Genomic DNA, 25,050 nt, shown 5'->3' with positions numbered 1-25,050 from the left:
GCTCACACACTCCAGACGTTCACCTCACCTGAACACACACCTGATACACACAGGTTGTTTTGAGACCCCGCCCCCCCCGCCCCCCCCTCAACGAAATGGTTTCTAATCTTGCCCTCACTGTTGTAAATGCAGAAAAAAAAAAAGAAAAAAAAAAAACATGCATCCACTGGAATGGATTACTGTTGTGAATATTCATTAACTGACTCATTAACTGGTTGATGTCATCGCTTGATGAGTAAAATATATTACGCATCCTGACATGTTTGTGAAATGTGCAAAGTGAAAGTCGAAACGACAAAAACTTGTGTTAGCTTACATATTTGACATTCTGATATGGATCTTGTGTGGACGCCGCTGTCATTAGTTAACAATTGATATTGAGAACTATACAGGGTATATGTTAGTTAGGTCACAAGGTAGAAGCATACGTGAACGTTCTCAGCAACACTTAACTAATATTACCCCTGATGTGGACGCCGGGAAAACCTTTACAAAACAGTGTTGACCATCGATTCCACTGACTTCCTCATTATGCTACTCAACAGCCAGACTTGGTAGTTTTCACTGTGTTAAAGGGCCATTTTGTACATTTTTCATATTGTAAATATCTCAGTTAGGACTTTATCAACTGCATTGGAAAGTTGGCTTCTCTTATTTCTAGATTTAGTTGACGGTCGTCAGCATTACTATTTCTGTCTTTTACCTGATTGAATTAAGGTTTTTTGCATGCTGTCATTGCAGAATTATGTTTTATTAAAGTATGTCTCTGCTTCTTGTTGGAAGTGTGTCAGTAAAAATGCAACCGATGGGAGGAGAACACACTGAGGCTGGTTATGTTATGATGTAAATTCTGCAACACTTTGCTTTTAATGAAGTACAAATCTTGTCATGGACGACGTGTATACGTAGTCCATGACAAGATTTGTACTTCATTAAAAAAGGGAAAAGGGGGCAAATATTCACACATTGTGCATTTGGTGCAGTGGATAGAATAAATACTGTAGCTCTACTGAAACATCCATGAAATGACCCATGTCTTTTTCCTCTTCTCTTTTTTTTTCTTCCAACTCGAACACAATCAGGTGGATTTCAGGATCATTTTCCCCGATTATATCAAGTGCATCAATTAACTGGATGGGTTTAATAATTGGGTGTTGCTGGAGGGGCATGTGAGGACCTGACTGCCCAGCAGTGGGTCGTGGCTGCTGGGGGTCTCTGGAGACAGACAAGAGGCCCTCGACGATGGTTTGACGGAGAGCTCAGCAGCGTCATCACCCCCCGCTGAGCTGATTACGTTGGTCTGGTCGGTTTCTCTCAGCACGCTTTGCCTCGGCTCCGCAGCGTTGAATAACTGCAGTCTGCATAAAATCTAAGATAGCACAGCAGCCCGCAAAATAATGGGCTCCTCACATCCAAATAAAATCCCCACACTTGAACCCACTGGGCTTTTAATTTGGTTAATATTGAGACAACGGGGGGAGACAAATGGAGGGAATATGAACGCCAGCGTTTACCGTGGTGCCGCTCTTAAGTGGAGGGAAGCAGGGGTTGTTTGTCATTTCTTATTGAAGAGAGATCGAAACCTGTCTTTCAGTCGGCGAAACTCTGTTCGAAACTGAGGGTTCACGGCGGCGTAGATGATGGGGTCGCTCAGGGATGTGATGCAGGCAACAGACACTGACAGGACCTCCATGTCCTGCGTGATTAAAGTCTGAAAGAAAAGCGAATTTAGACAACCTGTTGAAACAAAGGAAGGGGTGTGTGCATGTGTTTTATCGTGGGTCACATGTGTCGCAACATAAAACCAGTATTTAATCCCCCCTCAAGACACATTTTGAAAATCCACATATTGACTTTCTACTTGCCGACATCACGACTCACCTGTGCAGCCGTGCTTTTGTCACCGACAACGTTCAGCAGGATGGTTGTGATCAGCGGCAGCCAGAATAAGAGGAAGGTTATGATTATGTATCCGGCCCGCTTTGCCATTTTGCTCTCCTTCTTTTTGCTGGCTCTTTCCTTACTGGCTTTTGAAGGCATCATACAAACGGCGCCTTCCACCTCCACAGGCGGTTTCGCAGCCTCCGTTTCAGGGACGTTGCCAGAGAGCGGAGTTAACGAAGCCCCTTGATCTGCTGCAGCGACAGCCAGCGTTTGGCCTCCGCTGCCGTTAACTTGTTTCTGCTCGGCCGACGGCGCAGGAGGAGACTGGGAGTTTTGCTCCGGTGCAGTCGGGGAAACGTGGAGGCCGGTCTCTTTGTCGGTCCTCAGCCTTTCCTCTGACCGTTTTCCCCCCGTCAAATCGTCCGCCGCTGCTTCCATCCTCCCGTTTTCAACATTACCAGGCGCATTTCCATTTGCCACGCGGGGAACGTCGTTTTCTGCTGTGAAAGGTTTCTCCTCAGCCCGCGCTGCAGCCGGCACCGCGAGAGGCCGAGGCTTCTCTAAGTCACTTATCTCCATGGTATATTTATATTCTTTTGCACTCTCCGAATTGATGGAAACACATTGTAGCGCCTTCGCAGAGGTTTGCAGTGAAGCTGAAGAATTTCTGATAGACGACTTTGGTTCGGCTTGTGCCTGAGCAACATTTACTCTCAGGATCAGGCTTTTCTCCTGCTTTGCCTTTCCCACAACTGCGGTTCCTTCATTCTTTTGCTCTTCTTCTGCGGGCTCCTGCTTGGAGAGAGGGAAGGTACCCTTGTCAAATATTTTACGATTGTGCGATTTCACCAGGGCGAATATTCGAGCGTAGAAGCCGATGATCACGCCGGAGCAGGCCGCCCACAGCGGGAACAGCATGAACAGTCCAAAGTTGTCGTAGGAGGGCAGCTCTTCTCTCCGCTGCCCTTTACATCTCACATGCACGGGCGAGTCCCTCAGATACATCAGGCAGAGGGCGGCCATGAGAATGGCCAAGATCCACGTGACAGGAAGGAGCACCATAACCCGTGTTTTTCTCTGACTGGCTTTGAAGGGTTGCGCAATGGCCTGATGCCGCTCTGCACTGATGCACGCCAGCGTCAACAACTGGATGCAGCAGCTGAACGAGAAAGAGGCTATTTGCGTGTCACAGATCAAATCATCCACGCGCCCCCGTCCGTACACGGTCATGACGATGGCGAGCAGGATGGGGCAGTCGACGCCGCATCGCAGGAGATCCACGACGGCGAGGTTCACCAGCAGTGCGTTATTGGAGGTCTGCAGGGACTTCTGACGGTACACTGCCAGGACGACAAAGATATTCGCCGCGATCCCCACAACAGACGTGATCAACAGAATCAAGCTGTTTGCCACTACAAAGGCGGTGTCAACATATTCCTCCCAAACGGTGCCGTTCCCAAAGTCCCATGCAGGTGTAGGCGTGCGTCTCATCTCCAGGTTCAGACGGCGAACATGTTTTAATTCCGTATCTCCGTTCCCTCTCCGGTGGCCGAGCGCACATCAAGGTTGCTTCCTCTTGCTGTGATGCATCTGAGCTGAATGAATAATATTGGAGGGCGAAAAAAAAAAAAAAAACCTGGCTTGGACAAGTTACACCAAAGCATCCGCCCTTTTCATTATCACTCCACTGTGCCACGGGGGTCACCTGGGAGTCCTCGCTGTTCACATTCATTAGAAGACTCTGCACTTACTTTCACAGCTGAGATAAGTGGGGGGTGGGGGGGTGTGGGGGGGGGGTCTGTTAATTGAATTGCAGTTACATCATTTTTGTATCTTGCCTGATTGTGCGACTTTCAAAAGGCCAAACCTGTAATGCAGCGATGATGATGATGATGATGATGATGATGATGATGGCATGACACAATGAAATGAAGAGCAGCTCGCCAAACCCACAAAGGTTAAAAAGCTTTGCATTTAGCAGATGATAGACTCGGGACTTCTTGCATTGCCTCAGGAAAAAATAAATAAATAAAAAAAAGGGAGCAATGCTGCAGGATTATAGCGTGGCATTGTGTAATCCTGTTTGGAGATAAAGTGTGAAATACTCTTTGCTTCGAATGTGTAGGCTTACCGGACTACAGTATGCCAAATCTGGGATTAGATCAACACAATACATATTGTGCCTGGCCATCCCGACATATTAGGCTGATCAAATGTCTCTCTGAAGCTTACGGCAGAGGAAAAACACAAAGTTATGAAGAAGAAACACTCCTCACACACGCAGCATGTCAGGCTGCAACAAACTGAGACAAGGTAATGGGCCTCTTGAAATGAGAAGACGAAAGTTAAAATCAATTTATTCGGGAAGCAAATTCCACCCAGATTGTACAAAATTTACACCAAGCGCGGCGAACGCTTGGAGAAAAAGGCTCAAAAGAAATTCAGCACAAGCTAAAAAGCAATCAAAACAGGATGACATGTCTACAAAAACATCTTGTTGAAAACATTAAGATTTTTACGGTGCGCTACCACACGTTAACCTGCTACCCAAAAAAAAAAAAAAAACAGGCTTCAATGAAAAGGAGCAACCAAATAAACAACAGCTTAATCTTGCCAAGTCAAAGGAAAGTGTGTGAGAAGCGACGGCATGGGCGGATCTCTTGATTGATCTGTTGCTTCGCGGGGAGATCACGTCCGCGACGCGTCGCTACATCTCTTTTGAGGAATGAAGACGGATTGTCAGGTTCCCTCCACGTAAATGTATTATCCCATTTGTCAGCGCCTACTCATTAGTAAAAATCCTCCACAACTGTGAGTCTCTACTTCATCTTTATTCAGTGATGCAGATTAATCTTCATGACTCACTGTGGGCTCAGGCATGTGCCACGGGAGACACGATGTCCCCCGGCTTTGAATCGGGCCCGGCAACGCTCTTATTTTGTTATCCTTCTCTGAACTGTCTAATGCTCGTCTGAACGCTCTACGAAGATGGAAAAATACAAAATTACACCAATGAAAAATTGCCAAGCTACAGAGCTTTGAGGGGGAGAAAAGAAAAAGAAAAAGAAAAAACAGAAAAAAAAAGAGCACGTCTCTTACTGGCTGGTTGGATTCCTATTGTTAAAACATGCCGAAAGCAAGCTTGTTTAACAAGAACATTCAAATTTGTAATGTTTTTCTAATGTGATTTTGAGGGCAGTGAAGGACTTGTTTAAGCATATTAAATTGCCTTTGCTCTTTCCCTGCACCACAAAAAAAAAACTATAATTGTGCCGAGTACCTTGTGTATTCGCACAGGTGCTTATGAGTGAAATTATGCCCACATACATTGCAGCAGCGGTTTCTGCTGCAGACGTCTGGAGCGTGTGAGAGTTGGGGGAAAAAAAGGCAGAACTTATTGCATAATCCACAGCATATAAAAGAAAAGAAACCCTATTGGCCTGGCTGTCAGTATCGATTGGATGATAGAGCTGGCTACTATTGACTTTAATTCTTCCTTTTTTTGTGCATAATAATATCACATAGGAAGAGATGCAGTGCAGTATATCTCATATAAAATCAGATTACTTGTTGCCAGGAAGAGGCCCTGAAATATAAAAAAAGGTTACGCGCAGGCTACTATATATATATATATATGAATCAATATTTCATTACCCAACGGCCTGGAAATGTTAAATACCCAACTTCTTTAAATGAGAAAATATCTTCCTACACTGTGTGAAAACACAGCCACGGTATTTTATTGGAGAACAAAAAGTCAGGGTTGAAAGGCTGCTGCTCCTCGTGGTCTGTCTTCAGTCTGACTGAGTTGTACTCGCCGAGTCTTGTTAAAAATGAATACAAATGGAAAATTACAAATGGAAACCACATTTCTCGCACACAGACAAAATAAAAGAAAAAAGAAAAAAAGAAAAGATTCTTTTCAGTCATTGTTTTCAGTCCTCACAACAGCTCCGCTCTCTTTTGGCCGGTCTCCTACATCCATCCACACAAGCAAACATCAAAATGGAAAAGGTAACAGTTTACTGAGCTAAAACAACTCGTAGAAAGGAATCTGTCATATTAAATATTCTCATTGTTCCAGAGCGAAACGGATGGACCGAGACTACAAGAACACCCTGCGATGTAATGTAATTCAGTTAAATGCCACAACAAGCTAGTTTCAAAAAGGAGACACAAAACAAACAAAGAAGGCATTTTTCACTCGGGTTACATTGGATTGCATTCATGTACCAATATAGGTTTTTCTCACTTCGTCCTATTGAACACTGTTATGGGTTGTTTTTCGTTTAGTTGTTTTTCTGAGCAGTTCTCTCTGGGTGATAGGAAAAAGAGCAAAAAGACAGGAGCCTGGAGATGTTCTGGTCTGCATCCTTGATGAGGCGCCAGTGAGACACAGAGAGCCTCACTCAGGACGGCGTCTTTGTTGTTGCTGGCCAGAGTCACAGAGGCAACACTTTGCTCTGCGTGTTGATGTTCCTGCTCAGGGACGACGCCCAGCTCCTCTTGTTCAGGGGCCGCATGCGGATGTTGACGGCGGCGGGCCCGTGGGGGATGTAGCGGCCGCACGACAACACGTCCAGAGTGCAATCACGAAACTGGGAGAGGAGCACAATTTTACAACCGTAGTGGCAATTTCTTTTTATTCTTTTTTTTTTTTTTGAAACGCCTGCTCATTGGAGATTGTACTTCATATCAACACAGCCACTTACCTGCTTGTTGGAGAGAAAGTAAATGATGGGGTTGTAGACGGGGCTGGTCTTGGCAAAGTACATGGGCATTGTGGCGAACAGTGGCGGGATGTACAGCTCCGGATCCACGACGACCACCACTGACAATACTGTGTAGGGCAGCCAGCAGACAAAAAACGCTACGATCATAGCCAGGACCATACTAATGGCGTGATCGTTCTCCTTCTGGCTGGGGCGCCCACCCTGAAGCTCCACACTCCTGTTCAGCTGGCAGAAAACACATTTGACCCGCATTAAAAGAAAAAAAAAAGCAGCTAATACCAGAAAAGGTCGGCTTGATATTGTTGAAATGGTGCGAATGTCGTGTACCAGCAGAGTCTCTCATGGACCCACCTTGATCATGTATGTCAGCACTTTGTAGTAGCAGTAAATGATGATTGAAACCGGGAGAATGAAGCAGAGGAGCGTGTAAAGGATAAGGTAGCTGTAGTTGCTCCACGATCTCTCCTCCCAGGCCAGGGAGCAGGACGTCTGCACCCCCTCCGGCCCGTAGGAGCTCCAGCCGAATAGCGGCGTGACGGCCCAGAATAAACAGAAGAACCAGACAAACAGCAGCCCCGTGATGCTCCTCCGCATGCTCAGCCGCAATCCAAGAGTTGGCTTACACACCACGTTGTAGCGCTCGTAGGCGAGGAGAGTAAGAGTGCAGAGAGAGACCAGACCTATAAGAAAAGGAAATCAGCAAAAAGGAGAGAATAAAAACTCTCGACACATTGACACCATTTTCTCCCCCCGAGGTGTGAATCATCGAAGACGATAATAATTGCCGATAAAAGCTCTGGCAGATAAATAGCTTGAGCGTCGCTACAGCACAGACACAGAAGAAGAGTCTCCTCTCGCACCGAGACTCACCAAAGTAGTTGACGGAGAACCCCTGGAAGATGCAGGCCGTGTGTCCGATGAAGAAAGAGCCGTGGTAGTTGGTGATGGTCACCACCAACGAGCCGCACAGGCCGATCATGAGGTCGGACACGGCGAGGCTGAAGATCATGATGCTCATGGGCTGGAGGAGGGAGGGATTCTTCAGCATCACGGTGATGACGAGGCCGTTGTTGAACACCGACAGCACGGTGTTGATGAACATGAGGAAGGACAGGATACTGTAGCCCACCCGGGGGAAGATGGTGGGCGACGCAGTCGCCTCCTCGGCGTGGAGGGAAAGAAGAGGCGGCGGCGACGGTGTGCTGTTGAGGTCCATGCTCCCCGAAGGATCCGGGTGTGATGAGGCGACTGCCAGGCCGGAGACTGAAACCACAGACACTCCGCTCAGGTCAGGAGCCACGTCACTGCCCTGAGCATTTCTTTTTTTTTTCTTCTTCTTCTTATTTTCCAAGGATGGTGCACCTGTCTGATGCTAAAAGTAATATGGGAGATTGCTCCGTAACACGATTTGAGGGGGGGATTATTCCTAATAAATCCACTGAGATAATTATAATTGGAAAGTTGAGTGGTTATTAGTGAAGGATCAATGATCCGCTGAGTTGTATTTAACATTATGTAGCTTACAGTATGTCCGCCTGTACATTTGACTACAAGCAAAGTAACAAAACCCACAGGTGAACCAACGCAATGTTTTCTTGAACAGAAATGATTTTAAATCGACATGAATGCAAAACCTCGTTCACACTTTGCATACAAGACGACTGTTGGTTTCCCCCAGCATGGGAATAAAGTGAGAATAAAGGAACGCCACGAAACTTATTTCAGTCTTACTCGTCTTTTCAGATTCTATGGTAATGATGGGCTGAATTAAGTGACGCGTGGAATTCCACAGGGTTCTGTGTGAGGACCCATACTTTTCACTTTATACATGCTTCCCGTGGGGAATGTCGTTACGAAACACTGCGTGACGTTCTGTTAATACCCACATGACACACAAACGCATTTATCTATGTTTGTTTATCTGCGGCTATATTGTTATTGGTGCCACATAAACTTTCCACCCCAAATAATATGCTAAAACATATTGTTATCCTTAGGAAACTTGTTGTTACGCTACACATTTAGAATAAAAATCGCCATTTCTGTGGTTCAAACTGGTTTCACACATATGAATATACATAAGAGAGGGCAGGATCCATCCATCCATGTTCTCATGTTGTTTACATTAAATTCCGAACCGACAGAATAAAAGAATCATCAGACCAGACGATTTTTATTTATTTATTTTCTCTCTTTGAGTTTTGATGAGCCTGCAAACCTGTAGCCCGAGTTTCTTTGTTCTTAGCTTACAGGACCGGGTATCCTGCATGGTCCACAAGTATTTTGGGGGGGTCAGAGAGGGTCTGTACAGTCTACCCTGACTTTCATCGACGGTTTCAGTTACTGTCCTCTACAACCAGTCTGGCCTCGCCGGCAGTGCCTGAAATAGTCCAGAGCAGCAACAATCACGCCGCGTTGAAAGTCTCAATACATGCGACGTGTGTTCCTGTTTTAAAAATGTAGAAACATGTTATTTTCCCTCAAATAGTAAGTGTCATTTTTAAGATATTATTCAATGTTAAGATATAATTCTATATTCGACCTGACGCACCTGACGTTCATAATTCATGATGACGCAAGCTCGGATCAAGACATTTCCTTTTTAATAAATAGTGAAATAAAATGTAAAAATACATCCCGTCAAGCACATACTTTAAACCAAAAGAAAACTAAAAAGAAACCAAAAGATAACAAAAAGCACAAATATAAACTGTGAGGTCCTGGTTGTGGGCATTGTTGTTTTTCCCTTATTCCTATTCCTTTTCCTTTATGCAAATTCATGAAAAAAAACCCAAAAAAAACACTAAAGTTTCCAGCTTGTTCTCCAAATAAAGCTTTTGCAAGTTCAAGCGCAGCGTGAAAACATCTCGCCACTTTCCTCTGCTAATGTGTCAAACCTAAGAGAGTCAAAGCCGATTCCCCTCGCACATCAAACGAGCAACATTTATGCTAAATATAGCAGAGATGATCTATTTTTTGTCCGGAGAAATATTCACATTTCTCATCTGCCAAAATAGACACACACAACGTGGCGAGTTGTGTAAAAAAAAAAAATGACTAAAACCATTACACAGCCTCGCAGACATCAAAGTGCAACGCGTGTCACAAAGAGCACAATAACCCTAACCAAGAGGCGCTCGGTGGCTACAGTTTGACAAAGCTTCATTACCATATTTTATATCTGGCTCTTACAAAAATATAAACATTGCGGGAACGTGAGCAAGAGATTAAGGCAACAGAGTCAGTAATGTCAACGTAAAATCTCTGCCAACAGATGCAAACACCCAAAAGGCAAAGATAAATCTGTGCAGTGCAGAATACAGAAACAGATGACAAAGGTGTAGTGTGACTGCCCCCTGTTGACGACATTGTATAAAATAAACCACTGAGCCGCTCTCCTCTTTCTCATCCAAACGCACAAAAGGGCATAAAAATCACTGCATGTACCACTTGAGACTGCAAATTGCATACAGCACAATAAACATGTACAAAACAGATCAAACAACTGTTGCAAACTTCCCTTTTCTTTCTTTCTTTCTTTTTCTTTTTTTTTTTAAAGAGCGGGCATGCGTCCTCTCAAATCAAAATATCCTAAAAGATGAAAAGAAAAAAAGTTGAATCAGCAACCGGAGACGATCCAGGCCCAATCGTTCTATTAGGACCCGGTGATCAGACGCCACTTTGGTCCCGAGGAGCGGAGGAGGAGGAGGAGGAGGAGGCGCTCGCAGTGTCGCGCTCCGGCCAGAAGGGGGACTCGTGCTGCAGCGGGGTGCGTCGGGGGAAGAAGGTGTGCTGCAGGTCGTAGTTGAGCAGGCAGCTGATGGAGGGCATGTAGATGTCGGCGAAGCGGGAGAGCCGGCGCGAGAAGTAGGTGGGGTTGTGGTACGTCCGGAAGAGGCTCCCGAACTGCTCGTTGAAGAAGCTCTTCGTCAGCGGCCTGTTGCGTAAAACACACACACATAACGAGGAGGCGCTCGCATCGGCATCGGCAAGCTTTCAAAAGACTTTTTTTTTTTTTTTGGCCTTGCGAAAAGGATTTATCTTGTTTACCTCATGGCTTCTCTTTCTTTGATCCACTCATCCACTACAGCTTGGGAGGCTGGATCTCTGTGTACCTGTCGCGTGGGGAAACAGTGACGGCGTCAGAAGAGTGGCGCCAGAAAGGAAACGCAGAAGACGGTAACACCGCACGACGGATTCTCTCTGACCTGCATCTTTTCGATGAGTCCGGACAAGGCCTGGAGCCACGTCATCATCTGGACGTACTCCTCCGTGTTCATGATCTTGATCTCCTTCCTCAGCTCGGGGATGATGGCGCCCGTCCTCCAGCCATGCTTCAGGGTTAGATCCTGATGAAGCAAAGCATCACGTCAGGACTCCAAACTGGTGTCACGAGGGTTTCAGGACCGCCTTGTTGAGTCGCGGAGCTAAATGTGGAACGCAAGCTGTGAGATCTCAACTTCGCGCTTCCTTTTGGACGCCTGAAAACACGTCAACGTCTTTGCTTGGAGCACTCCCGCAAGCGACTGAATCAACTCCTCGGTGAAACTCTTGAGAGGCTTCTTTGCTCAGTGTCCGCTCGCAGTAATGATCTCGTTTCGGCAGCCGGAGAGTGAGACTCGCGAGCTGGAAATCCACAAAACGCCGAGTTCCATCTCTCTAAACAAGCAGCGAGGCGGCTCTCCAGACAGGAAACTCACTGCTGGCAGCCGGCCAGCGACCAGGCATCCTGCCAAAGACCCTCGTGATGGATGGATAGATGGATAGATAGATAGATAGATAGATAGATAGATAGATAGATAGATAGATAGATAGATAGATAGATAGATAGATAGATAGATAGATAGATAGATAGATAGATAGATAGATAGATAGATAGATAGATAGATAGATAGATAGATAGATAGATAGATAGATAGATAGATAGATAGATATAGATGTAGGTGTAAAAATGCCACATTCCTTTTTTTCCCCTTTTTAAAGTAACTCCATTTCGATACTTTACTATCGTCAGTGTTTTTGCAAGTACTTTCTCACTTCCCCGTCTTCCGCGGTGCCTGATCACAAATCATTGATCCAGATCAAACGTGCTGGCAGGGAGAGATCCCGTAACCATAACCGGGGGGACCGGGGGGGTTGATAAGCGCTACCTCTAAACCAGTAGCAGGATTTAAGCCGCTGCACATATGGATTTAAGTCTGGATGCCCTCTTTACATTCAAGGGAAACACACTTATCTTAAATTACATCACAAAGAGATTGTCGTCCGGGGGCGATATTTTCGCCTCCCTATTTAAATTCATAACATAATGGGTTTTCATGGCAGAGCTTGTATCGACTCCTTTTGTTGTGGATGTGACGGGAGGCCGCTCACCGCCAAGTCACTGTAGATGTGATCTCCAAAGTAGAGCACTTTGGATCCTCTCCAGCCGGTGAGTCTGAGGAACTCATAGAGGTTTCCCTACAGATCACACACACACACACACACACACACACACACACACACACACAGTAAACAATCAGCCATGTGTTACAGTACCAGCTGCCTCCACATCCATTGATTGGAGGTGTTCTACTGGCTTTGGCCGGTCATTTCCTGGCACTGGCACCTGCTTGTAGATCTGGCCCTTGTCCAACTTGTGTATGCGGTCCCACAGCAGAGCGCCCTTGTCCGTCACCCGCCTGAAAGGTCTGGAGCACAATACCGACAGGCTAATCTCGCACGTGTAAAAACACCGGCAAGCAAACAGAAACGCAATTGCAATCCATCTGTGTGCATTACTTCGCCGGGGTCCACGAGGAACCTGCCGGCACCGTGGTCACATTGCACTGCCTTGCCTGGTGGGGTAATCCAGACCCGACATGGCGGCGGCGTAGGGCCCCCCTGCTCAAACACACTTACTTTCTCCTGTCGTTGAAGAAGCCGGGCTTATCAGCCTGGACAATAACAACGTCGAACAGGTCCCTCCAGTCCTCTCCTACGATGAAGCTCATCCCTCGGTTCCTGTGGAGGACGTAGGTTCAAGATGTCAGCTCAGCTGAGGGCATATATATATGTAAATATATATATAAACTGCCACGTGTTGTCCGGTTGTAAACGTCTTGAAATGTCTTTTAACCAAAATGTTTGAACGTTCCCAGAGCGGCGGTGCCAGAGAGTTTGTGTTCCCCAGACGTCACCCTCAGGAGAAATCTGCCTTCACTGAGGTCGTCTTGGAGGTAAAGTGAACAACCCGTGTGCCAAATTTGAAGAAGCTCCTGCCAGAGAGGTTTTTTTGGGGGGGGGTTTTGTGTGGTGATATAGTGATAATGAGATTTGAGATGCATGGATGGATTACACCCAGAGACACAATGCCTCCTCCTCCTCCAGCCAAGAGCTGTTGTAGGACAAAGACCTACAAAGGTGGACAAGCGGACGCTTCCAAGATTTCACCGTGAAAAGCCTTCAGTGATGTTCAGACAATGTTAAATGTGCCATTAATATTTCTGTCAAAGGGGTTTGATTGCTGCGTCGCGCAAGGCAGAGCAAATCCGACATATTACACAATGTTTCTCCAATAATTCAAGTTCGAAATAGTTTTTTCTATGTCGTTGCTACAATTACGACTGCATCGATTGAATTAAGCGTGGACTTAATTCAATCGATGCAAGTACTGGACGCTGTGGGAATATTCCTTAAAACTTTTATACTGTCCCTTTGACTTGTGATTAGTTATCAGCCAACTGCTGTGTCACTATATGTCCGATATATTTTCTAATTAAAATATTCAATTAGGTGCACTTATTAGTTTTGAAAGAGACGAGGAGAAAAGTGGTCATTACCAGATAAGGTAAAGTGTATAGAAAAAAGGGTCGGCAAAAAAAAAAAAAAAAAGAAACTTGACACCTTGCAAATTTTCAATTCTCATCTGTTGCTTGCGTGGAAATTAAAATTTAGAGTCCATCCTTCCTTTTCGGTCTCGGGCAGAGGGTTTTTTTTTTTTTTTTTTTTTATTCAGGGCGCAGCCTGCTGGTCATTTGTGCAAAACAAACAATCCCGGACTTCAAAAAAGGCTTCATCGCTCAACGGCTTACAATGAATCACAAACAGCGGCCCGCCGACATGTGTGTTTGCCCATCCATTAAAGTCGGGGGGGGGGGGGGCATTATGCACTGGCACCGATTAAACATTAGCACGCCGGAAAACATGGCGTTTTTTAATTAATGGCGCCGAACACTTGCACTCGGCTTCTGCTTACACACTTACACAAAGTCAAAGGGGCTGTTGGTAATGAGGAACATCTTTTTCCCGTGCGCCGACAGCTTCTTCAGCACGGCGTGGCTCTCCTCGCCGTAGCAAATGTATTTCTCTGGAGAGAAGATAGCAAGGGGTAAGGGTGCGTGCTGCTGATATGAGCCGAGCAAAGAAAAGACGGTTTGTTTTTGTTTTTTGGGTAACATTTCTGTAGCACGACCTCATTATGTCTAAATTATGTTTCTAATATCCTTGTCAACAAATTCGGTGGCGACTTGTTTTGTGTCGTTCATTAACCCAGACAGACGGATACGAAAAAATCAGAGGACGTTACCGATATCTGCCTCCACGGCGCGATACATGATGCCCTTGACGTGAACGTCTCGAATGGCGTCCTGTGGAGAAAACGGCCCGGAGCCAGGAAGTCAGGACATCAGTGGCCCGACGAGTTTAACATTCAGCTCCGACTGCAACTTTCCGGCGTGTGCAAACGGCTCACTTGGAAGCAACAAAGGGGGAAAAGCGTGTCTCTGAATACAATGAAACATGAAGAAAAGCGTGCCTGACTGGGGTTTCAGTCTCTTTGGTGACACGGCGAGGGGGGGGGGGGGGGGGGGAGGGGGGCTCCGCTGCCCACTGGGAGCGAAAAGTTGGGAAGTTTGTTACACACACACACACACACACACACACATAAACACACACACGTGCACACACACACACACAAAAAAAAAATGAAGAAACGACAGGGTCAAGCGTGAATAATGAAGCAGGTTTGGATAGAAGAAAGGAAAATAAAGTAGGGTGCCCTTGAAAAGAATTGAGAGGCGTTGGTGGAACAGAGAGTGTGTGTGTGTGTGTGTGTGTGGGGGGGGGGGGGGTGCTTTTAACGACAGCGATCTGTCAAAAACGCTGCAGTGTCACACAGAATAGACAGGAGCGGCACGACAGCTGGCCTCAAAGGGAGAAGACGGGGCCGATTCCTCGCCCCCTCTCCCTGTGAAGTACCAGAGCCACCGGAGAACAGACGCACATGGCTGGAGGCGAGCCCGCCACGCTAAAATTAGACTCCTGCTTTTTCAGGGCTAAAATTAAGGCGGCGGCGAGTGGCCGGGGGGGGGGCAAACGTGTAAATACACGAATGAAAAAGTGCTTCGGCTCGACGTGTTTGCACACGCTGGCTCGCGGAGAGATCCAATTAAGAGGGGGGGGGGGGAGGAAATCACGACGGCAGCCATTAAAAAAAACGACACACGACTCCCACAACGACTCACCTTGACGTCTTTGTAGAGATGGACCGGCTCATAGTCGATGTTGTGCCTCATGAAGAAGTCGTTGACACACGACAGGAGGGTCATCTCGGGCAGCGAGAAAATGTCCATGAACTGCTTCATGCTGAGTCCATGCGAGCTCTGCAGGAACAGTGAGGGTTTCATGATGTTCATGGTCGGTCGGGACGGCGTGACGACGTGTGCGGCGCAGGGAAGGGAGCGTCACCTTGCCGTAGAAGTCGCTCATGATCTCCAGGGGGATGTGACAGCCTTCGTACATGGCGATTACTTCCTCGTCGGGCACTGGATGGAGACCCCTGAGATAAAAAACAACAAAAATCCTCCTTTACACACAAGCAGAACTCACTCTGGGTTTTATTGCTCTCAAACCACTGATCCTTGGGAGGTGACGTGAAGAAGCGTCAAATTTCGATTAGGAAATAAGAGAAACGTAGAGAATTCACACCTGTATACCGTTCCCAGCTGGATATAATGAAACGCGTCGATCTTCATCAGCAGAGCCTGTTACAGATTTATTAACGACGATAACAGTCAGACAACAGCAGACGACGTGCAAAGTTGTGTCGTAACAGTTTGTTGGGTTAGAAAAAAAAACAAAGAGCTCCTCTCACCTTCTGGACGTCGTAGTGAAGTCCTCTCACGGCAAAATTTGGAATATACTCGTACTTCCGCAGGCCTTCTGGATACTGAGAAAAAAGATTGCAACGAAATGAACACAACTGCTTCATATTCAAGCAGCAGATATTATGTAAACCACAAGGTCACAACATGACTCATCATAAAATAATAATATTAAAAAAATGACGATGCAAACATGGCAGGAATACAGTAACTATTTTCACCAAACCGAGTGTAGAGTGTAACACCAGTAAATTAAAAAACCCTTTATTATATCTCAATGAACTGTCGAGGGAAAGTTTCCCCTTTAAGGCAGTTTTTTCTGTTCTGAAGGCCTCCTCCTTCGATTTTTTCTTTCTATTCTTCCAAAACAAGCGAGGCCAAATACTGACGGGGCACATTTACTCTCACAAACATGAACAAGAACAATGAATTGCCCCCCCCCCCCAGTGAATTCCCAGATTCTGTTCCAGAATCTGTTTCTTTGGACGGCATCTGAGAAGGAAAAGAAGCCGTGAGGGTTCAGGTTGGGAGCCGGTGTTCTCGGCTTCTTGTTCCTCATTTACATTATGCTTCCTTCAAACATAATCTGCTTGTATTACTAGCATGTGAGGTCCAAATATTGCTGAGTCAACACATGAAAACTTTGTACATGAGTACAAAGAAAAAAAAACCAAAAAAAACGTAATATAACCTCTTTTAAAATGACCCCTTTTTTTTTAAATTAGATGGAATTATTAGATTTAAGAACTACGTTATTGTCAAACGTTCCTCCCGCTGTGGGAGGAAACCGAACGACCTCGTAGGTTGACGGCCCGGCGGGCGGCGTGGCTCACGCTGCGCACACACCCGGTGTTTGGCGATGAGGATGTCCCGCGCGATGTTGAAGATGAGGGTGTGGAGGTTCCTGGAGTAGAAGGCCAACGTGTAGTCGTAGTCGAAGCCGTAGATCTCGATGTCTCGCAGGCTCATCTCATTGTTGGCAAAGATGGTGTCGGGATCGACGGAATTTCCGGACATCACTGGGACAGACAGAGAAATCAGCGAGTTGACGTCGATTCAACTCATGTTGCCTCTAATAGAGGGCCTTGAACGTTAAAGAAGAACGACAGTCGCCTGACATTTTGATTTAACTCGTCTCATATTGTCAACATCAGGTATGCAAGGATTTAAAAAATAAAGTATTTACCATCAAGGTTCTATGATATTATAACTACTGGATTATGATCAGAGCAGAACACTTTGTTCTCAGAGAGCTGCTCTACTGGAGGTTCTAGTTTCTAAAAGTGGAAGAGGACTTGACTTACCAGGCTGGTCTCATATAGAACCAGCATCCAGTGTCAGTGCAGGCTCCACTTTTAAAATTAGACTTTTGGTGTCATATTATGCAAAATTCCCTTATTAATCATTTTCCCACAGTAATAATCATCCCCATACTTGGAATGAAGCCACAGAAATGAAGAAAGTCTGTCCTCTCTCTCTCTCCCTGGCTTGCTTCAGTTTTTAAAAAAGTGTGTTGCTCCAATGAGCCAATCAGAACTCAAACCCTTTATAGTGTCAGTGGGGGTTTAGCCAATCCCAATCAAGGTAGGCCCTCCCTTGACTCCTCCCACAATTAAGCAGCTCCGATCTGGAACATCCCAAGTGTGTGGGCGGAGCCAGTCCAGCTCACACAGACACAGCAGATTCTGAATGGAGCTCCTATGATTGAATATTCAAATGGTTGAAAAATCAAAGGAAAAGCTGGATTTGGTGCAATACACTTTGAATGTGATGTTTTTTCGGACCAATGAGACCATGTGAAAGTGTTGAAAAGCCGTATATTAGGAGGTTTTTTTTCAACTTTTTTATTTAATAAAATGTCATATTTGAGGAGGACTCAGGTTGCCACAGAACATTTTCTAGTTAAGCTGCTATAAGTTGATATATATATATATATATATATATATATATATATATATATATATATATATATATATATATACATACAATGACTGTGAGGTGAGCATGCTAACCACCACCATGAACACAAGTCGTGACAAGTGCCCTTGACCTCATCTCACTGATAACAGGTAGAAATCACTGCTCATTGAAAGCCTTCGCTCTGTCACGAGGACATTTTATCCCCACAAAGAGTTTGGAATAAATAAACAAATACGGCAAATGGCGAACTGGTCATACTATGAACGTCATTGTTATTAGATGTCTACATACATGTGTGTGTGTGCTCTTTCTTTTGGTCTTATTTTATCCATTACATATTTAAAAATATACTTCTTTTTTTTATATACAATTCTTATGTTTTTGACCCTGTAAAGTACTTTGTAACTCTTTTATATACCAAGAAAGTTTATTATTAGTAAATTATCATATTCTAACACGCTGTACAAACTCTGAATTAAAGGATCTTAATCTAGGTGGGTTTTTTAACTTGTAGGCCCCAACTAACTTCACAAAATAGGCTTAAATTAAAATATATTGTAGCTGCCTATTAGTCTCAGTTTGGCGTTATAGTCAAAGGGATGTAAGAAAAAGACATACACTTTAGTTTTTTAATTTTAAAAATCAATGCATTGAACTAGGATTGTTTAAATATAAACATTCTTTTTTTATATATATATATTTTCTGAAGATTAGGCTCCAAGCAAAATCAGAATCACTGAAATGACTAAGAAAGAATTTAAAACACATGGTACAGTATATTACAGATCCATGCTGCATGGAGTTATAGTCAATTAAGTGAATTAAAACTTTGTATCTTGAGTAAACGCACCTTGGCTCCAGTCAATCATAAACCAGCTGCTATTGTTTGACTGGATGTGTGTGCAGCTGTTATACAGGCTGTTTTATGGCCTTCATACATTAATTTGCTTCACACTCTGCAGGCCTGCTTGTTTGTTTTTTGTTGTTGTTTTTTTTACTGTACAAATAGACCCGATCATTAAACATCGTTGCTACCGCCTCGTGACTCCGCTGCATCATTTCCGTGTGAAAATAGCTGTTTTACAGCCCCAGGAGGTTGTAAATGTGAAGATGTGGAAACCGCCTGAGCGTTAGTCACCTGGAAAAGCTCGGTAATAACATGGTTATAAAGTGTGGCGTCTTTATTGCCCCCCCCCCCCCCACCCCCCGGGTGGTGCTCGTACCTCCAGCCTGCCTCTTGGTGTCATTGTACACAGCCCGCAGCCTCCGCGTCATGTCGGGACTGTCCGGGGAGCCACTGCACACTGATGCTGCGCACTGCGCGCCCCGCGCGATGGCCCGGGCGACGCGACCGGACAGCAGCTGAGCGCCTCCGCTCTGCGCCGCCGCTCCGAAACGCCGCGGGAACCCGCGAAGTAGTTTACGGGAAACACTCCGCAGCCCCTCCGGGTGTCTCAGCAGCAGGGACGCGAGGGGCAATGACAAGGGCGCCATGGCTTCTGTTCCGCGCGCGAGGGGCCGTTCGGAGGTCGCTCTGGGATCCCGGGCGACTGCATGCGGCTTGACAGGCTCTGCTGTAAATACCGAAAGTGACCCCCGCCCCCCCCTCCTCCTCCTCCTGCGTCACGTCCGCGTGTGACGACCGCGCCGGCGAGCAGCCAATCAAAGGACGATGCGTCTGGAGGTCTGTCGCCCCCTGCTGTCTGTCTGGAGAAACACTTCGATACGGGATATTAAATATGCATCCAGTCGGTTCCAGTCACACCAGAGGAGGCGAAGAAACTCACATTTCATACTGGAAAACAAAAAAAAACAGTCCTGAGCCAAACCATTTAACGTCAAATAAAAGCCAGTAAGTACATTTTGTGAAATTTATTTAAGGACGTGTCTTTAATAAAACCGTAATAACACTTATAAACCCTTGTGTTTGCAAGAAAAATAGAATAGAATAGAATAGAATAGAATAGAATAGAATAGAATAGAATAGAATAGAATAGAATAGAATAGAATAATCTCAAATGCTATATTAATCCAAAAAAACATTAACTCTGGGTCCCTAAGCAAGATTTTGGTCCCCTCCAGCTCCCCTCGAGCGTCAAAAGGGTGTGGGATGGTGTTCACATTTTTGTCTTACATGCATTTATCACTGATTTATACAAGTTGTTATGGGGGCAAATGAAAGCACATTGATTGTACAATGATTTGCAGATATTTGTATGGACTGATAAATGCATACTAAAAGCACTTACATTATGTTTCACTTTATTTCTCTACAGAAGAAAATATAACTTAAATAGGAAAACAATCATCGGCATATGGAAAAGGTGCAGACCCATGCTTGAAACATTTTCGGACACGCTCATTTGACACTGAGATTTGAAATGATATTAAAAGATAAACTGACCAGTAAAGCACCTAGAATATCAGCTTAGTTTCATAGGTGAAAATGACTGTTTAGGTCATTTCTACTGACTTTATATTAATTGGCCAAGAACGTCTGTAATTCCTGCGTTTTGAGTTTTGTTGCAGCACTTAAACAAGTGTATTGTGCTCATGGAAATTATCACAATCGTGTGCTCGTCATGTTGTTTCTAAAGAAAGCGATTCAAACGTGAGGAAGACCTGCTGAAGAAGAGTTATTCGTCGAGACTCGACGCCTACAAGTTGACGGGAATCATCCACCAGATGGTGATCTTGTAACAAACAGACACGAGGACTTCGCCTCATCGTTTGAGCATTGTGGATCTCAACAATTCTTTATGTGCACTAACTTCACCAGGTTCACACTAAACTGCACAACACACGATCCATCCACTAACTTCTAGGACATTTAATCAACGTTCAAATTATGGCTGTATGTCTTTTTTAATAAGTTGTTTTATTGCCATAATGTATGTTCACATTTCACTCATGAGCCTGGAATGATCTGTTCTGTATTCAGGGTGTTTCAACAGCAGACAAATTAAAGATGAATTAATGAGTCATGGGGATTTTTAACTTAAAATATATCTGCTGAGAGATTACAGGAGCTGCAAAGAACAAGAGGAAGGTGGGTAGCAACTTAGATAGATTACAGGTTAAAATGCGGACGGAAAACACACTTTATTAGGCGATTTACAGTTTTTATGTGGTACATTTCTGATAATATAAATATGTTAAAAGAAGTAATGAAGGAAATCACCTGAGACCCGTTTTTCCATTTGAAATGATGTTTTGTTAGTAAAAGACGGAGACATAGTAAGAAAGTGTTCGCGAATATCTGTGTACATCGTCACTCCCTCGTCACACTATGAAAGGTACGATTATGACGACACGTGCACGAGCAACTATTTGATTTATGTTTGCTGTCTACAATAGTAGAAACAAAGCGGATGCTTGTCCGTCAAACAGTGAAGTTGAGTTGTTCCATTGTGAAAAACAAAGAGTTTAAAAAATTAAAAGTAGCAGAGGATGGTTTCGATCCATCGACCTCTGGGTTATGGGCCCAGCACGCTTCCGCTGCGCCACTCTGCTTGATGACGTAGCCACATATATTTTATTATTTTTATAGTGTTTTAAAACACGATTCCTTATATGAGAACAATGAGAATTAAATATGAAGAATATTAATGATATTTTGATTATTATTCTAATGGTGGTAACTACAAAAACTTATTACTGTTCTAAATAACACCAGAAATCCAGCTTTAATAACACGATATTATTTTGTCGTTGTGTTTTTGGTTGTTAAGTTGTTTTTTTTTTTAATCTTCAATACGTAATTCGGGGAAATAATATAGTTCCCTTTAAACATTCACTGTGTAGAATTTAAGTTATGCTACTTTCCTCCATTGGGTGGCATCGGTGTAGTGAGTCACCCCAGTATCCAGTTTGTCTTCAATCCAGTTGCTTTGAATAGTTGTCAGTGTTTGGGTAGTAACGTTTTAGTGAGTAGTTACCAAAAGCTTCAACCTCTTTTTCTGTTCACTGGTTTTATTTTTGAATTTGGACTGGACTGAAAGTGCAGAATTTCCAAAACAGACTTGGGGAGGCAGTTGGTGAACTTGTTAACTTCAGCACACATACTTGTAGGTGCAATGGAATGGAAACTGTTACGTTAAAATCATTTTACACTGTGGTCACCTACAGTAAAATGAGGCTGAAGCATAAGATGTCGTATTTCATTTCGCAAAATACTAAAACGTTTTCGGTGTCAACTTTGTGACCACGACCTCCAAAATAACAGCCTGTGTGAAAGATTGTCTTGTTGTTTTAGAAGTTGAATCAGTAAATTGCATAAATCATATGTATCAAGAGAGAACTCTTCATTTAGTAAAACCTTATAATTCCATTTGACTGACTTTTTTAGAGAACATGCAAACTCCACACAGAAAGACCATGGCTGGTATTTGAAGCCAAGACCTTCTTGTTATAAAGCCTATACTGCATATATATCCAAGCAATACTACATCAATTACAATGGAAATACCATACATTTCATCAGATAATCAATTAATCTTTTCTGAGTTTTAATCATTTTATTATGGCATATGCATTCACAACACACCACTCTTTTCTCTTTATTCATGTATGATGCTTGTCATGCAACAATAAGAATATCATCCAGTAGTTAAGATACAAACAAATATTAAGAGCTCACTTGTTAATAGGTTTGTTCATAGGTTTGTGAATTAATATGATTTTTTACGATTCTGATTCCATATTCGATTCTGCTTAATGATTTGGTTCTTTATCGATTTGTCAAATTTGCAAACGATTCCAAGGAGTTGGACCACCGGGAGACGGTTCTTCACAAGAACTCTTTTTTCAATTCCTATCCCTGCTCGCAAAGTGTGAATATATTGTCCATTGATTATACGGGAGTGATTGATAATGCGGGGCAATGATTACATCGATGAAAAAGAAAACCAAAAAAAGTAACGCGTGAATATCTTCGCCTCAAAGACACATTGCCGTGCATCTAAAACTGACAGATGACGAAAGCGTTGAGGAAACATTCACTTGTCACTCGCCAGAGGCCGTTTTCTGTCAGCATGGTGCAGCCTGTGCCCTGTATGGAGGCATCCGGCTGCCCCTCTGCCCATTTGGTAAAGGTCAGGGGTCTGCCACGCATGTCAACCTTGAAATTCCCCTCTGCTTTGTTGTTGTGGACGTTGATCCAAGTCGCTCTGTAAACGTCCCCAAACACTTGAGTCAGAGCGTCGTTCTCCTCCTCGCTCTGAGGCAAAGCCAGCTGGAGAGCTTGTTGTGTGCAGAACTGGACGGCGGCGGAGAAAGAGCTCCTCTCCTTGTGGGACACAAAGTATTTCGGGCCAACTTTTCGGACGAAGTCATAGTTTATAGCTGTTAAAGGGGAAAACAAACAGCACGACAGGAAATAAGGCCAATTAATATATGAGTTGTTGTTATAGTCACTGCATAGGGCAGTGACAGCACAGAGTCAAATCCACATTTCAACCAGCACAAATGACAAGGAGCGCCAGAAGATTAAAGAAATTCACTGGAAGAGCACACATTTACAAGTATTTGGGATTTTTTTTCTTTTTTTTTTAAGAAGTGAAAATATACATGTTTGTCCACCATTTAGACAAGCGTCTGAAATTCCAGGTGGGTGAAAGATGAAGTGACGGTGACATATAAGTCATTTTCTAATTGAAAAATATCAACCTGGTTCATACATAGGACAGCAACATACTTGGAATTTTGACATTCCATGAATATGTTGCCTATTCAAAATGCCCCAACTTTATTTATTTCAACAGTCATGGTTGAGGTTATGTATGAATAACACTTCTAAAAATAACAAAATCTTTTTTTTTTTTTTTTTTGAGGTACAATTAAATGCCATATGCCGTCCAACACTTACCCCGCTCCAGCCTATTGAGCCTTTGCAGTGAGACTTCGGTGTCGCAAGAGGAGCCGTCATCTCCTGCATAAAAAAGAAGTTGATTTAGTTTGCAAATGTTGCAATGATCTGAATGGCACAAGTACAAATCTGCAGCCTCTATGAAAGATGATTTCAATGAGATTGAATATTTGAAGTGTTTCTAAGAATGTATTTGAGGATGAAGGGATAACAAAGCATGAAAGTCATTTGAAGCCGTTTAAATACATATGAAGAGGAAGAGAAGCAACTGAAATGATCAAAAGGCAAATTTGTCATATTGGATCGCATTGGATCTTTGTCTCGTCGGGTTTAAATGACCTTCTTTGCACACGGCACGTTGGCCCGGCTCTCCAGGACGTCCGTGCAGTCCCGCATCGCCTGGAAGACAAGCAAAACAGACAAACGTGATAAAGGTCTGCCGCAAACTGTCAACAACACAGTCTTTGAAGACACTTCAGGTTTTCTCAGGAATAATGTCTGCTGAAGCACTCCTGTCGTGGTGAAGTTCATCATTTAGACATGTTTGACCTTTCTGTCCTGGACGGCCATCAAGACCATGTCTTCCAGGTGCTCCAGGTGCTCCAGGTGCTCCAGGTGCTCCAGGTGCTCCAGGTTCTCCAGGTGCTCCAGTTAGCCCAATTGGTCCAGATTCTCCTGTTCTTCCAGGGAATCCAGGCATTCCAGAGAATCCAGGTCTTCCAGGTGGTCCAGGTATTCCAGGTGGTCCAACTGGTCCAGCTGGTCCAGTTTGACAATCTGGATCACATGATCCAACGATACCAGATGGCACATATTGGGTATCGTCAGAAAGACTGCAGCCGATAGAAACCGCCATGCAGAGGATCCCGAATGAAAGCAGCATCTTCTGATCTGAAAAAAAGGCGTTTTCAGGAAGAAAGCTTTCACCCTTCACAACTGCTGGTTCAGAGACGGTCAACACAAAAAATACCCAAAAGACCTTAACTCACCTCCCAGACAACGAGAAATGTCCTCAGCTTAACCTCGTTTCACAACAAATTGACGTTATGAAGTTTTGTGCTCGAGCTGTGTCAAATAAGACAAGGAGAAAGATCTCACCGTATAAATGCAGTGTGTCGTACTTCTGCTGCTTCCTCGGAAAAATGACTGAGCTTTTTGGTAAAAGTCACTCATGAGTCTCTGGATCAGTTCTCAGTAAACAACAGATGCAAACCCTCCAGAGATTACTGAGGAAAAAAGATGGTTTGAATTAAAGTCCCTCCCTCTTTTCAACCACCACTGTCACTTCAACTATAATTGTTATTGTTGTTTTGATTGATTTATTTCCACACACCGTCCTTCCAGGATTAGATTTCATTCCTATTTTGTATAATTTTACATTTGACTATGACTCTCTTCACACAATAACACCCAGATAAACAAGTGGACAATGCACTCACCACAATGCTTGCAATGTAATGTTGTTGTTGTTGTTTTTAAAAACAATATAGTGCATTGTTTGGAA

The 25,050-nt window shown here is 44.1% G+C and overlaps 3 protein-coding genes across 3 annotated transcripts; all 3 read right to left on the bottom strand.

The window, feature by feature from the left end:
- Positions 1-6,326: 6,326 nt before the first annotated feature.
- On the bottom strand, positions 6,327-7,833 carry parietopsin (the record flags this gene model as incomplete). The annotated part of the gene is made up of 4 exons (XM_080505543.1): positions 6,327-6,482; positions 6,597-6,842; positions 6,969-7,297; positions 7,488-7,833. 4 exons carry the CDS (start codon positions 7,831-7,833, stop codon positions 6,327-6,329), a joined length of 1,077 nt encoding a protein of 358 aa, XP_080361669.1.
- Positions 7,834-9,203: 1,370 nt separating this feature from the next.
- nt5dc3 (5'-nucleotidase domain containing 3) lies at positions 9,204-19,269 on the bottom strand. The gene is made up of 14 exons (XM_080505448.1): positions 18,904-19,269; positions 16,607-16,779; positions 15,751-15,825; positions 15,585-15,640; positions 15,345-15,435; positions 15,122-15,259; positions 14,185-14,245; positions 13,863-13,965; positions 12,519-12,620; positions 12,226-12,307; positions 11,991-12,077; positions 10,826-10,966; positions 10,668-10,732; positions 9,204-10,554 (listed from the first exon to the last, which is right to left on the bottom strand). The coding sequence occupies exons 1-14, from the start codon at positions 19,172-19,174 to the stop codon at positions 10,287-10,289; spliced, it is 1,713 nt and encodes a 570-aa protein (XP_080361574.1). The 5' UTR covers positions 19,175-19,269; the 3' UTR covers positions 9,204-10,286.
- Positions 19,270-22,177: 2,908 nt separating this feature from the next.
- On the bottom strand, positions 22,178-24,686 carry LOC308136142 (mannose-binding protein C-like). Its single transcript, XM_080504373.1, has 5 exons — positions 24,645-24,686; positions 24,096-24,437; positions 23,886-23,945; positions 23,547-23,609; positions 22,178-23,023 (listed from the first exon to the last, which is right to left on the bottom strand). The coding sequence occupies exons 2-5, from the start codon at positions 24,427-24,429 to the stop codon at positions 22,641-22,643; spliced, it is 840 nt and encodes a 279-aa protein (XP_080360499.1). The 5' UTR covers positions 24,430-24,437; positions 24,645-24,686; the 3' UTR covers positions 22,178-22,640.
- Between the last annotated feature and the right edge of the window lie 364 nt (positions 24,687-25,050).

Source organism: Blennius ocellaris (assembly GCF_963422515.1).
Source record: "Blennius ocellaris genome assembly, chromosome: 11".
Taxonomy (NCBI): domain Eukaryota; kingdom Metazoa; phylum Chordata; class Actinopteri; order Blenniiformes; family Blenniidae; genus Blennius; species Blennius ocellaris.
Note: the sequence above shows the minus strand (reverse complement) of the source record. Positions and strands in the feature narration are given on the sequence as shown.